At 49.3% G+C, this 15,353-nt stretch overlaps 1 protein-coding gene across 1 annotated transcript in view; it reads left to right on the top strand.

Moving 5' to 3' along the window:
* The first annotated feature begins 907 nt into the window (after positions 1-907).
* Tg (thyroglobulin) overlaps positions 908-15,353 on the top strand; it is a 209,662-nt gene continuing 195,216 nt past the window's right edge. The window contains exons 1-8 of the mRNA XM_040293416.2: positions 908-974; positions 1,958-2,066; positions 3,140-3,237; positions 4,335-4,538; positions 4,882-5,041; positions 12,668-12,774; positions 13,235-13,378; positions 13,571-13,756. Of these exons, the coding sequence (XP_040149350.2) occupies positions 908-974; positions 1,958-2,066; positions 3,140-3,237; positions 4,335-4,538; positions 4,882-5,041; positions 12,668-12,774; positions 13,235-13,378; positions 13,571-13,756 (1,075 nt within the window). The remainder of the gene's footprint in view (positions 975-1,957; positions 2,067-3,139; positions 3,238-4,334; positions 4,539-4,881; positions 5,042-12,667; positions 12,775-13,234; positions 13,379-13,570; positions 13,757-15,353) is intronic.

Here is a 15,353-nt window from a genome sequence, read left to right as displayed (position 1 = left end):
GTCATTCATTGACCTTTGTCCCAGCCTGTCACTGCCCCCTTACCTGTTGGGCTGTTCTGCACACTTATCATTATCTGGCACAATGCCCTTTGCAAAAAAGAGAAAGTGCCAATGAGGGTAAGTGCTAGCGCTGAGTGTCAGGCACTCGCCAGCATGTCGTTTATTCTCTTTCAGGTGCCCAAACAAGTGTGGACACATGGTTACTTTGCTTTCCACTTTGCTGTCTAGAGAAAGAGGACCCATGAGTGTTTCCCAGGTCACACAGATCAGGAGCGCGGGGTGGAAGCTGGAAGCCTGTCAGAGCCACACTGACAGACACGTGCTGTGAAAAAAGGCCAGGTCCTGCTCCCTGGAGGCCAAGAGGAGGAATGGAAACGTGTGGACACGGCTTCCCTCATTCACATTCTTACACCCTATATTAAGGGGAGCAGGATTTTGCCTGTTTTGTTCTCTGCTATAACATCCTTGCTAGAATAGTATCTGCAAATCTTGGGCTCTGAAAAGAAAATACTGGAGAGAGGAAGGGGGTAACAGAAGAGAAGGGCAGGTCAGCAGGTGGGAAGGGGAGAGGGAGGGGAGGCTCTCCTCCATGGTGGCATGGTTCTGTCACCACGAAGCTACACAACATTGAGCTACATGTAAAGGCTGGTGAAGCCACCCCACCCTGTGCCTGCATTGCTGTCTAGACAAGGTTCTCATGCCTCACTGGCCTCTTGAGGGTCTTCCGTGGGTGTGGATGCAGGTGAGAGGGGCTCCTTGTGACCAGCAGAGAAAACAGAGTGAGCTACTGGCCCCCTGAGAGCCCTTGAGTGCAAGGACTGTGCCAGCCACGGCTCTATAAAGTGCCCCGGTCAGAGGATGAAGGTGGACAGTGCTCTTCCTCTTCATCCCAGGAAGGGCCAGGAAAATGGCCCTGGTCCTGTGGGTCCTTGGCCTGGTAGGCTCGTCCTGCTCTGTGTCAGCCAACATCTTTGGTGAGTTCTCCAACCAAGTCCATGGAGCAGGGAAGGGGAGGGAGCTTTCCGGCCCTGAGTTGGTTGGCTCCACTCCGCCCAGGGCATTTAAACATGTGCCATCTGATTTAATCCCCACACAGAGGCCGGCTGTGTGCAGATGGATTCACTGAAGTTCAGAGAGGTGACCTGAATGGCCCAAAGTCACAGAGATGTGACTGGTAGAGAGGAGATGGGAAACTAGATCTTCCCAGTTCAATTCTAGCTCTCTCCTCAGCCCACTCTTATGCCAGATTTTTGACACTGGTATTAGATTTTTTATCTCGTTAGCTACCCCACAGTCTATGTCATGCATTTGAGTATTTGAGAAGTCACTATCAGGCAGTAGAAAACATAATCTCCCTGAGGAGTGGACTGGATCCCGGTTACATCGCTGGGTCAGCCACATGGTGTTTGACTTTGAACTGGTGCCAGCCCTCGGTGCCTTCATTATGAGTACTCAGTAGCACTTCCAGTGATTTGGCTGTGATTCCTGAGTAAGATCCCCCTGTTACAGGGGCTGTCAATGAGGAACAGGCTTGTGGAATCTGTTAGTTCCTCTGCACTCCCCTGTGTGTGGACAGGCTGCCTCTGCAGGGAGTGGCTTGACAAGTTCAGGAACAACTTCCTGTTGGCCTTCTGACCTTGACCCACCAGTGAGAGTGGGGTCCTGGGTTGGGTTTATTCTGGAACTCTTCCTTTCCAGCAGTTAACCTTGGGGCAGGTTACTTTTGATGCCGAGTCTTGGTGCCACATGGTGAATAGAATGTTATGGGTCACTTCCAGGGGAGTGTGGAGGACCCATGAGCTGATGTTACCCTGAGAAGAGTAGGAGCGCTGCCAGTATGCAGCAAGGCCGTATGATTCATGACGGTGCTGCTAAAAGCATCTGCACTTCAGGACCGGTCTCTGCTGCTGGAGCCCCACCTGTACCCTCCTTTCATGAAGTACTTCCCTTTGTTTAGAATACCAGGTGGATGCCCAGCCGCTCCGACCCTGTGAGCTGCAGAGGGAAGCAGCCTTTCTGAAGCGGGCGGACCACGTTCCCCAGTGCTCAGAAGATGGTGGTTTCCAGTAAGTCTGACTTCATGAGCTCCCACAGAGCATCTTGCACTAACGCACTCACACAGCTGTGCCCTCCAACTCCTCAGTGTGGATGAGACGTGGCCCCATCATTTGGAGGGGGCCTCTTCTCTCTTCTCCAGGACATCTGACCTGGAGAGCCCCAATCCAACCCTCGCCACTGACCGATCCCTTCTCTCCTTGCCAATATTTTTACTCTGATTGCTTTACTGATAAGTGTGTGTGGCCTTTTAATAAAGAGAAGGAGGGAGCTCCTTGGTGAGAGGTGCCTCCCCTGCTCCCGGTGTCTGTCCTCACAAGAAATCTGGGTAGCAGGAAGCAGAGGCTAGCTGGCTTTCTGGGCTAGGTTCGCCTCTGGCCCACTCTGCCTGGCTCTCAGGGCGGCTCTGGGCTGCAGTGTCCCAAGTGAACTCCTCTCTGGAAAGGGTCTTGGCCACTGTCCTAACACAGGCACGGGCCCTGGGAGAGTCGATGTGTAGTGCAGGGGGGAGCTAGATACCTCTCTTCTTGCAGATTCCTCTGAATGAGCATGTCACCCGTGTCCCCTCCGCTCTTGCAGTCACGCTGAGTGAGGGGAACTCTGTCTACACAACTGTGTTCTGACACACTCATGTGAGAAACACCCCCACTGTGGTCTTGCACTCTCTTCACGTGCCCAGCCTCACTTTGTACGCTCTCCAGAGCATGCAGAGATCTGCTAGTCCAGGCCTGGGACCCCTGGGGACTCTGGGAGGCGAGGAAGGAGGAAGAGGGTGCCTGGCTTCTGTCGGCCGTATTTAGGTTCCCGGTTCCCACCTTTCTTTTTCTGGCCACTTGTAGTTTCAGGTCTGTCCCATCCTCAGGGCTTGGTAGGTGCTCTTCTCTTCTCCTGGGCACCTTCTCTTCCACTGTAGCCACCGTATGAGTCTTGGCTTAGCCATCACTTCCCTGGGAACAACCCCATGGCCTGGCCTCATCCCACCCTGCATCCCCACATAACCAGCTGGCCCCTGGCCCCAGCAGGTGGGACCCAGCCTGTGGCTTTGGGAGCCTATCGTAATGACACCTCCTATGTCTCTCCACAGGACTGTCCAGTGCCGAAATGATGGCCGCTCCTGTTGGTGTGTGGGTGCTGATGGCAGGGAAGTGCCAGGCAGCAGGCGGCAGGGGAGGCCAGAGGCTTGTGAGTGTGGACGGGGCACCCAGGGATCCAGGGCCGTGCCAGGACTCCTGGTGTGCGGAAATCAGCACCGGACTGGGGGCAGGGGGCAAAAGTCTGCCCCAGGGGCTGCTGGCTGCCCTGGTTAGAATAAAAGCCCCTGCATCCACACAAGGCCCTGTCTCCTGAGGAGCTCTGCGGAAATCAAATGAGACATTCAAATCACCTGTTCAGAAAGTAGCTGCAAAGGTCCTCCCAGGTGCCAGGAGCTGTGCCTGGTGTCGAGGGAGTGAGAGACAACAGGTGCCCTGAAGCCAGACAGTACAGGAAGCGTGTCTCATAGGGAGCATGGCTCTAGGCAGCGGGACCTGGGCAAACGCTGTCTAGTAAAAATGATTGCTATGGCAAATAGTCGAGGTTGTTTGAACCCCGTCACCTGAGAAAGTGAAGTGGGGCCTGAGAAAGCCCCATAGCCACGTGACACTAGAGCCCCAAGCTGAGCCATTAACCCCTGCAGAGAGCTTTCTCAGGCTCCACTTCACTTTCTAATGTCAGTGGGCTGGCTCCTCGCAGTCAGGTGGCATGACCTTGGCTGGGCTGCAAGCCTTCACTGAGCCCCAGCCCCTCACTGCAGCATGAATATCCACTCTGCCTTCTGGTGATGTGAGGATTGAACACAGCATTTAGTAGGGATTCAACAGGTTGAATCCCTACTAAATGGTTGGCCTCAGTTACGCTCCCTCAGGCACCTGGAGGAAGGCCTTTCCTCTGTAGATGTGGAATGCAAGGCACAGAGTGGTGGAGTAGCTTCCCAAGGTCACAGAGCTAGCCATGAGGAAATCCACATCCAGACAAGCTCTGTTAACAGCTGGCCTGAATCTCCCCTGCAGTGCCAAGGCCAGGGAGCCTGCACTGGATCCCTGTGGTTCTCGTGAGGTCTGCCCTGCTCTGACTCAGATCACAGGATGCTAGAACCCTCTGAATGCGGGTCCTGAGGGTCCTGGGGTTGCTGTCTCCCTCTCAGCTGTGTCCCTTGGGGAGGGAGCAGCCATCTCCATGGCCTTGGCCCTGGACAGATGAGTGCCCTGCAACACTGCTCTGAGGCTGCTCTTGTCCCCTAGGTCTGTCCTTCTGCCAGCTGCACAAGCAGCAAATCTTGCTAAGCGGCTACCTCAATAGCACGGCCACATCCTACCTCCCTCAGTGTCAAGACTCAGGGGACTACTCACCTGTGCAGTGTGACCTGCAGCAGGTGCAGTGCTGGTGTGTGGACGCAGAGGGCATGGAGGTGTACGGCACCCGGCAACTGGGGAGGCCAACGCGATGTAAGTCTCAGGGGGCATCAGCACCCCCAGGGGTGGGGGCAGCTTTCCTCACTGTAAGCCAAGCCCTTCAGGTCTGACAAAATGGGCAGAGAACCAGGTCCTAAGAAAAGGAAAGCATAACGAAGGCAGATTTTATTCCAATACTTCACATGGTAGACGACCCATGCTCTCTGAAGCAGAAGTGGGATTCCAATGAGTGCATGTGAGTCTCCTGGTGCGGGTCTTAGTCACTGTCGGGGTCCTACCTGTCACACAGGCAGGATCAGCATACACATCTCAACTGCAGAAACACACACACCTCCCCGTCCACAGGAACTTGACATTTTTTCCTGAAAATGTTTAGGTCCAAGGAGCTGTGAGATAAGGAACCGTCGTCTTCTCCATGGTGTGGGAGACAAGTCACCACCCCAGTGTTCTGCAGATGGAGAGTTTATGCCCGTCCAGTGCAAATTTGTCAACACCACGGACATGATGATTTTCGATTTGGTCCATAGCTACAACAGGTAAGGGCAGCCATCCCTTGGGGTCCACTCATCACCAGACCTTCGCTTGATGAAGCTCATACTCACATTGGGAGCTGGTGGGCCCATGTGTCACACACCCAGCCTGGTGAGGAGTGAAGAGCTGCCTACAGCTACAGCATTTTTAAGCAAGCTGGCAATTGCAATTAAAAATATATATATATGTATATATATATATATGTATATATATACATATATAGTATAATTTATAATTGCAATTATAAAATATATATGTATATATATATACAAATATATATATATATTTATTTATATATGTGTGTGTATTTCTTCTGGCCCAGCCAGCCCGTAAAAATTACAATACCAAAATGTGGGACACATGTACTAAGTGCCTGCTACACTACTTTCATTGTAGCAGAAAATGGGGGAAACAAAACCGATCATTAAAAAGTGGATGGCTGAAAAAATGTATATATGCCATAAATATTTCAGCAGACATTCAGATGAGTGTGTTAGAGCTGGGACAATCAACTTGGAGGGGCTTCCATCTCTATCAGATTATGTGATAAAAGTTTTGAAATCCAAGTAATATAGCATGATTCAATTTTTAAGAAGGAAACAAGCAAAAAGATCCTCTGTATGTGCTTATATAATTATGCTAGTGTCTGTGAAAGTCTGCAGGGATAGACATTTGAATAAGCACACTCCACATTGTTAGCAGTGGCCACTTAGATAGTCAGAGCTGCTCTTGATAAGGGGTTGGGGGTGGGCAGAAGGAGGGTCAGCAGAAAAAGTCAAAAGAAAGCATGTTTAAAAACATGGGTACAACTATGTTTATGGGTTTTTGTGAAGAATGCTTATGTATGCACTTATGAATTTTTTAATTAATTTTTTTATTACTGGAAATTTAACCCAGGGGCACTTTACCACCGAGGTACATCCCCAGTACTTTATTTATTTATTTATTTTTATTTTGAAACAAGGTCTTGCTAAGTTGCTGATACTGGCTTTGAATTTGCAATCCTCCTGCCTCAGCCTCCCAAGTCAGTGGTATTACAGGCATGCTCCTCCTGTGCCCATGGGAATAACTTTAATGATTTAAATAACAAATATAGAGTGATAGTTGCTTTATAAATCTGGACAGCCAAGTAAATTCTGGCTATTCAACATGGGCACCTCAGATCACAGGATGCTAGAACTCTTAAAGATGCCTGTAGACTTCAGATGGAATGGAAGTGTATAGAGTAAAGTACGAATCTGTGAACACTGGCAGGAATTCTGCTGGTGAGCTGGGGTCTTCATGTGGCTGGCCTCCTAAACCACATTTCCCTCCCTGAGTGAGGGGAAATTCTCACAGGCTCTGCCAGAGAGGCATCACAGACTAGCAACCTGTGTTGGTCCCATGGATGGGCTTTGTTTGAGATGCATAACTGTGTAAAAATCGGGACTTTTTAGTAGATTATACCCTAAGTTTTCATTTTTATAGGTAAAAGAGTAGTTCAGAATTGACAATTTCATATGTTTAACCTAAAGCCTAAACTTTCAAATTTTTGGTTCTAAAGAACCAGGGCGGGGGCTACTTGCTTTTCCAAGTGGCAACCAGATGCTGGGCCTGAGCCACCCTCCTGGGATCAAAGCTCACCCTCTGCTTCAGGGTCCCTCTGAGCTTTTCTTCCACACTCCTGCCAACTCCATCCATTTGCCTGATTCTTTGGCCCTGTAGCTTTTGCCTTCAGGGCCTGCATTCTGTCTCTGCCACTGCATAGCAGGGGGTCTTGGTGTTCCCATCTGTGAAACGGAGGGCAATCCCTGCTCATTAGTTCACAGTGAAGATATGATGACAAACCACTCATGAACCATTGTGGACTGACAAAATTGTAGACTATCATTCATCTGTAGGGAATTCTCACATCACCCAGTTTCAGCACATGTAGCCTGGATTTCCCCACCCGGCAATTAGAGAATGGCCTGCCTGTGAGCACGTAGGAAGCTCAAGTGGCCTAATTACCCAAGGCTCATAGATGCAACTGGTGCATCCTCAATTCACATCATTGCTCACTATATCCAGGGAATTTTTCATCCTTTTATCTACTGTAATACTCATGGAAATGATTGTGTAATCAGAGTATCCAGAATGCAAACAAGGAATCTGAAACAGAAGTTAAGGAACTCAGGAAGCATAATGATTGTGTCCCAGAGCTGTCTGTCTCCTTTAATCCATGAATGCTAGTAGAATCTGTCTCCCCTCCCCACCCCACCCCACCCCCTGGCAAGTAGCAGAGTCTTGCACACAGCAGGTCCACAGTAAATGTTTACTGAACAGGAAGATGCACCAAGGAACTGCACAGGTGCCCTGTTAAGGTGATGAACAATTCACAGCTACTTCCACAAGAGGGCAGTGTAGTTCAATGCAAAATTGAGAATGGAGCATCTGTTGGTAAACATGCAAACAAAGTTTCATCCGGAAATGAGCTCCTTCCTTTCTGGTATGGAAGCATGTCTCAGAGAAAGTTCTGGTTTAGGAAGATCACGGGAAGGGCTGGTGGTTTGTTACTGCAAGCCCAGCAGGAACCAGGAATTCTCTGATCCTTACATAGACCTGGCCAGTTCCAGGCTCAGTGACTCTTTGGGGAGAGTGGAAGGAGCTCTGGAGGCCACATAAGAGTAAACTTAACCCCTGGGTTGCCAAATAAAACACAGGATGGCCAGTTACAGACGAATTTCAGATAGACAAAGGGTAATTTTTTTAAGCCTGGCTGGGGCGGGGGCTAGCATAATTCCCATCCAATTTGGAGTTTGGAAAGAATGCCCAGGGTGGGGGAAGAGCAGAGTGGGTGCTGGGAGACGACTCTGACTTGAGAGGCCACTGCAGTTAGCCAGGCATGTGGCGGGAGCCCACTGTCTGCAGCAGGTGATGGAGTGGGTGATGGGAGCCGAGCAGGACTGGAGAACCGTTTACCAGGTGGAATCTGAAAACTGTGTTAAGAAACAGATAGGGAAGGGAGGGAGGGGGGAGTCAGGGATTACTTCCTTGTCTGTTTTCAATGAGAATCCGTTTGAAAAGGAAAGTCACAATTTGACTTTGGAATACTAAATCTGAAGGGATTTCCTCGAGGAATTTAAGTGGAGATGTGGCGTCAGGCATATCAGTAACTAAGGTTACTCAAACCTCTTAGCAGCATGCCTCTCCTCAAATGCCATCCTAACTGTCCGGTGGGAGAGGGCAGGTACATCTTAATATGTGCCAAAGTTGGAATATGGAAAAGACCCTATGGAGATATCTTGTCAGATGATTCCTCTGATACCTTCACAGGAGATCTCTGTGATGCTTGGTCATACCTCAGGCACTGTGCATGGCCATGGACCCTCTCTTAAGGAGCACCCGCTGGAGTGCAGGACAGAATCAAACGTGTTGCTAATTTAATTGGTGGTTAGGTTTCTGGAGGAAGCACCAGAGATAGGAGGCAGAGAATCTGAATATGGGTTGTTGCTGCCTGAGCCCAGAGGCACGAATCGAATCCTGCTTTGCAAATGGCCTGACTGGATGTCTTGGGGGTACTAGCATTGCAGATTCCACTGAGCTTTATTAAGTCTGGGCTGGACACAATTTGAGCATAAACGCAGCAATGCCATCACCTGCTTCTCCTCTAGAATTTTCTTTTTGAGGATTCTTCTATGATCACCCTGAGATGAACAACAAAATGCAAGCAACCTTTTCCACTAGATGCAATGCGTATTACTCTGCATTTATTTTATCTTTTTTCCTTCTTCCATATACCCAGAGCAGGATAAAAGCAGAAACTAGAGGAAATTGTGAGGAGGGCAGAGTAAAGGTAGAAGATAAGAATAGGTCAAGGTGCTGGTTAGGTGGCACATGCCTGTCATCTCAGCACCTCAGGAGGCTGAGGCAGGAGGAGAGTAAGTTCAAGGCCAGCTTCAGCATCTTAGTGAGGCCCTGAGCAACTTAGCAAGACCCTGTCTCAAAATAAAAAATAAAAAGGGCTGGGAATGTGACTCAGTGGTAAAGCCCCTCTGAGTTCTCTCTTCAGTATCCCTCCCCACAAAAAGAATAAGTCAGGGCAAAGACGGGTAATTGATTTGCTCATATCAATCATTCTGTAAAGTGATGGCAAGTGTGGGAGGTTTCATATTTGTCTCTGAACATCCTATTTCCAGAGAAAAGATGAAACTGTTGTTCAGTTTCTACCAGATGAAAAGAAGCCCGTTTCACAGGAGAACACAATGTCTTTCTCCTATTGAGGAGGACACATTGGTCCTTGGGTCCTCACAAAGGTCCTCACCACATGCCAAATGCCACTTGGGGCTATATGACCTGACAATATCCTGGGACCAATGAGCAGTGAAACCTCTGGTTTCCTAAGGCCGGTGCCCATGAGAAGCAGCAGAGACCGTATTGCCATGCACTGTATTTCAGTGACACTGCTGCTGGTCCTCAGCCTTCTCCACTGTACTTGCATCTCTGTCTGACTGCCAACATCTGTTTTCTCCTCTGCCCACACTGGTCTGTCTTCTACCAGGAGTTGGAGGCATTTTAGTAATCTTTCTGGACACATTCTCGTTCTTCCTTCTCTCCTAGTTGAGTCGCCCTTCTGGGCTGTAGAATCCCACTCAAACCCACCACCTCTAGCAGTATTCTTTGGCCGAACCTAGCTGACCTCAGTATATGGATGGAGCCAGGGCTGTCTTCTTTATCAGATCTTTCAGTTCTGTTTCAGAAGTCTGCGTTTCCTTGGTTGAAGTAGGATATAAAATCTAACGAGAGGTTGAAAGCATAGCAGAAAACTTCCTGTCCTGGTGACAGCAAGTCACCAATGACAATAGCAGAAGCAATGACAAAAACAACCTTGATAGGGCAAATTATTATGCTGGGAGGTGGAGTCCAAAATTCATAGATAGTAGCATCATTTAAAAAATTATCCAGAAAAATTAGGTTGTAGTAGATTGGATTGTAGGAACACAAGAACTTGGAATGATCTGGAGCTTAGACTCACCGCTGGTTGCAGGTTAGGCCTCCAACAACCATGTTGCATTTAAACATAGTCTCACCATCTGGCCACCCTCTGTGTTGAAAGAGCACTGGAAGTGACCTCAGATGCCTGGACCAGCTCAGTGAGCTTGGCTTGACTACCTCACCACTCTGAATTCCTGATTTCTCATTTGTGAAATGGAGATGTTATGAAAGGACTCTTGTGAGAATTAAATGAGATAAAAATGGTGAGGGCTTGGCTTCAGTATCTGATTGTTCAATATTTGTCATTTTTAAAGAGCAATAAACAGCAATCATCACATGTGGGTAGACCAGGGCAGGAATTCTGGTATGTTCTGCTTCAGGTCCTTAGCTCTTCTCACTAGGTACAGAACTAGGAAGAAGGGATTAAAGATGACAGCACAGAACATCTGTCCCAGGGGTGAGAAAAGACAGCCCTAGTGACTCAGGTGATCTAACCCTAGAGCAATCTTCCCGGGAGGATAGGATGGGCCTTCCTCCAGCGAAGCCAGGGCACCCTCCAGGATGCAGGCAGAGGAGATACCAGAATTCGAGGTCCACACCACGAGCACAATAGGTGCAGGCAGTTTATAGGAGCATGCCTGCTAGGAATGAGGGGTTTTGACCATAACATGGTTGAGTGAAATGACGAAGACCCTGGAGGCCATGCCTTTCCTGGGCAAAGAGGCCCAAGCAGGCCTCTGGGTCGCATCAGGAGAGCAGAACCTGAGAATGATGTGAAGTCCCTGCACTTCATGCTGGAATAAAGCCTCCAGGTAACTGGTCAATGTACATATGCAACACATGTATCTTCAACCTCTATTAGATGCCAGGTGACGCGAGGTGTTGGGAATGCAGAGGAGACTGTCAGAACACACCCATGTACCTTGCCCGTTAAGGGGGTGGAGCCAGGTACAGCCAAGCACACATAAGTGACACCACTGATAGAGGCAGCTATCACGCGGTGGCTAAGAGCAGGGTGAGCACACCAGTTCCTACCTCTAGACCAAGATGGCGACACACACCTCACTGCCTTTATCTCTAGAGTGGTCTAAAAATCATACCTCCTTCCTTTTAAAAGCATTAGATGGATTAAACGAGTCAATATATATTAGATATTTCACAGATTGTGTTTTGCAAACTAGTGCTCAATAAATAGAAACAATTCTTATACCATTATTAGTACTTTTAGAACTGAATTTCTACAGTTTTCAAAAACTGTGTGCATTCTATCAGTGGCAACTGGGTAAAGTAATTTTTGAAATACTCTTATGGTAACATTCTTTTTTTATATAATCCACAGACACACAATAACAAACCAACAGCATGAAAAAAAACACCATAATCTTGCAGTGTTTACAAAGCTTTTGTTTTGCACATTTATTTCCATTCAAATTAGTTCATCCTCATTGCACCCACATGTCCAGAATCTGGGCAGCTGCACACATCATGCCATGTCTTGCAGTACCGGTTTGCATAGCGGTTGCTGCGGTGGGTGCACGCCATCTTACACGCACTGCAGCCTTTCTACATACGCCGTCATGTCCACTTTTAGCTAGAGTCCTATGTAGCTTCCTCAACTCTGGTATTTGGTTCCATTTAGGAGATTGACTATGCTTTTTAAATTTTTTTCCCCATCACTGAGCATCTGTTAGTGCTGAGAGCTCTTACTGTGTGAATTTACTGCGTGGGGTCCAATCCCCAACACAGGGAGAAATCATGATAAGGACCAGGTGCTAGTTATGTAGGGATTGGGAAAAAAAGTATTGATGTTGTATAAAGATGAAAAATTCCTCTCTGGTCACTAAAGCATTGCCTCTGGGAAGAAATCCTCAATCTGGATTTCTAGACTTTAGATTCCTATTAGTTCTAGAATGGGGACCCAGCTGAAGAGCTTCTTGTAGCAATTGACAGGGTACACATGACGAACGCTGACTTTTCCTCAACTTAAGGAAAGAGGAGGTGCCCTTGTTTGTGACATCACATTGATTTTGTGTTTATTTTTCAATATTTATTTTTTAATTGTTGATGGACACACCCTATATTTATTTTATATTTATGCAGTGCTTAAGATTGAACCCAGTGCCTCACATGTGCTGGGCATGCACTCTACCACTGAGCCACAACCCCAGCCCGATTTTGCGTGTGTGTGTGTGTTTTTTAATATGAAATGAAAATTTTCTTCTTAAAGGTCTCCTATGAGAGAATTTTTTTCAAACTCTTGAAAAGTCGTAAAGATCCTTGAAATCATTTGATCTCATAAAATTAGATCATCTACAGTGTACTACATTTGCAAAGCAAACTGGGTTTTTTGTCTCTAGAGTTACATGCTAGCGGAGGAGCCAGTTAAATGTCCACTCCCTGGTTTCCACCTGGCCCTGAGAGCTGTGTTCATGGACATAAAAAAGACGAATGGGTAGGAGGCAGCTCAGCCCAGTTCTCCTTTACCAGGTCCAGCTTTGCTCTCAAGGGCAGACAGATTGGAAAGAATTGCACTCAGTGAAGGTGCAGTGAGTGGCTTGCGAGCTGCGGTACACACTCCTTCTCTGAGGGAGAGCAGGTGGCCACATCTCTTTGGATGGGGACAGCTGGAGCGGCTTCCCTCCTGTGAAGTGGTGACCATGAATCCCATTCTCCCTCAGGTTTCCAGAGGCATTTGTGACCTTCAGTTCCTTCCGGAGCAGGTTCCCTGAGGTGTCTGGGTACTGTTACTGTGCTGACAGCCAAGGGCGGGAACTGGCGGAGACAGGTGAGGGCGCCCCCTCAGGCCCCCTGAAGGGGAGTGGGGTTCCATGATGGAGAATCCTCATCACAAGTAAAGCAGAAACCGTGATGCCTGCTTGTTCCCCTGCCAGGCTGCTGCGGGTGTGGTGGGGCAGTGGCCTTTGCAAACATTTCCCTGTAGTACACTGAATGCAGCTGCTGCTAGCTCCCAGAGCACCCCCATTTGTGCTAAAGGGGAGAATACAGCTCTGTGCTTGGTGAGCGGTCACAGGATGGACTTCCACTGCTCATTCTCTAGGCAGATGCTTTGTGCAGTGAGCAACCTGCCCAACTACACGGGCAGCCCCGATTTGGGGAATTGTTCAGAACCGATGCATGATGCTGTTGGTAAAGGCTCTGTCTCTCTGGATATCTGTTAGCCCAGGGAGGTCAGGGCTTTCTTTCTGAATGAGTCCCTCCCTAAAATACTGGCTGCCTTTGCTCAGGTTTGGAGTTGTTACTGGATGAAATTTACGACACCATTTTTGCTGGCCTGGACCTGCCTTCCACCTTTGCTGAAACCACCCTGTACCGGATATTGCAGAGACGGTTCCTCGCAGTTCAGCTAGTCACCTCTGGCAGATTCCGATGTAAGTACAGAGCGGGGACAGTGTGTTTCTGCTAGAGGGAACAGCCTGGGTTTAGGATCAATGCAGTCTGCCTGGCTGCACCTCCACTTGAGTAAAGGCAGGGATGTGAGAATTCCCAGTACCACACAGCAGTGCCTGCTGTGGGCGCACGGGCCTCGTTCCTCTCTCTTTTACCACACCCATCTCTTCTAGGCCCCACCAAATGTGAAGTGGAGCGGTTTGCAGCAACCAGCTTTGGCCACCCCCACGTTCCAAGCTGCCGCCGCAATGGAGACTACCGGGCAGTGCAGTGCCAGACGGAAGGGCCGTGCTGGTGTGTGGATGCCCGGGGGAAGGAGATCCCTGGGACTCGGCAGCAAGGGGAGCTGCCATCTTGCGGTGGGTCTCCTCTCCAGGGGTGGGGGCCTGTCCTTCTTGGACCTTCTCAGGTTCCATCCACTGTTTCTGGGGACTGTCCTCTCTCGGGCCCATGGATTAACCGCCTCCCGATGCCCTGCTGGCCCTTTGAGCTCCATGTGCGTGAAATGGGGTTTGTTGCCATAAACTTCCAACAGGGTCTCATCTGTGTCCGACCTCGAGAGCTCGGGGGATATCCAGGGCTCAGCGGTGCCATGGGGGAAGGGTGTCTGGGAGCTGAGGGGGCATAAAGGGGGGCGTCTGCCAGGGCTGTGCCCTGGGTGTGAGGAGGTGGCGCCTGGGAAGGGATCTGGACGGGGCGCCCCTGGATCCTGAAGGAGGAAAGGGAGGACAGGGTCTCCACAGAGAGAGCGAGAGAAGGAATGACAGGCATGGAGCGCAGGGTGGCTCTGCTGAGGGACGCTGCGTCTGAAAGAAGGGTGTCGAGGATACCTGGAGTCTGACCAGGACCTTCTAGGCCCTCTGAGACTTGGGAAAGCCCAGGCACAAGACAAGGGTTCTTACATAACAGGGTCCGGCCTTCATGCTGGAGGTCAGGGGAGACCGAGGCTGCAAGCGGGAGAGGCCCGATGGGCTTAGTGTGTAAGCCAATCCCCCAAAAGGTCAGAACAGAGCTGAAGGGCACAATGGACTGGAGGCCAGGGCCAACCGGAAGTTCACTGTGGTGTCCTGGAGAGAGAGGTGAGGACTTCAACCCTGAGCTTAGGACAAGAAGTCGTCACAACCTGGGCAGCTTAGAACGACCTCAGTTCTGGTGACTGCAGTCCAAAATCATGGGGTCAGTAGGGCCGCGCTCTCTAGGGGCTCTACAGGGGGGTCTCCCTGGCCTTCCCACGCTCATAGTGGTCACCAGAAACCCTTGGCACTCCTCGGCCGGGGTGGCATACTTCCAGTCTTTGCCTGCATTGTCACATGCTGTCTTCCCTCTGTGTTGTCACGTGCTGTCTTCCCTCTGTGTTGTCACGTGCTGTCTTCCCTCTGTGTTGTCACGTGCTGTCTTCCCTCTGTGTTGGTGTCTTGTCTCTTTTCTTCAAATAAGAACATTAAGGGACCCCCCCCCCAGTGCAATATGACTTGATCTTACTTAACCAATTATATCTACAATGACACTTTGCCAAATAGGAGTGGATTTTATAACTCTGGAAAGAATTTTGAGGGACACTATTCAATTCAGTATAGAGACCAAACATGAAAGTTGAAGGAATTATTATGGTTTGAGTACAAAATGTCCCCCCAAAGTTTACACGTTGAAGATTTGGTTCCCAATGCAGCAGTGTTCAGAGATGGGGCATCTGGGAAGTGATGGGTCATGAGGGCTCTGACGTCGTCATTGGATTAATTCACTGATGGATAATAACTGAGTAGACTATTGGGAACTATAGGAGGAGGGGCCTAGTTGGAGGAAGTGTGTCCTTGAGGGCATTGCCCTTGGGGACTATATCTTATCCTTAACCCCCAGTCTGTCTCTCTGCTTCCACGCTGTTGTGAAGTGAACAGCTTTGCTCAGCCATGTCCCCCTGCCGTAAGGCTCTGTCTTACCATAGGCCCAGGATAATGC

Source organism: Ictidomys tridecemlineatus, chromosome 7 (assembly GCF_052094955.1).
Source record: "Ictidomys tridecemlineatus isolate mIctTri1 chromosome 7, mIctTri1.hap1, whole genome shotgun sequence".
Classification (NCBI taxonomy): Eukaryota; Metazoa; Chordata; class Mammalia; order Rodentia; family Sciuridae; genus Ictidomys; species Ictidomys tridecemlineatus.
Note: the sequence above shows the minus strand (reverse complement) of the source record. Positions and strands in the feature narration are given on the sequence as shown.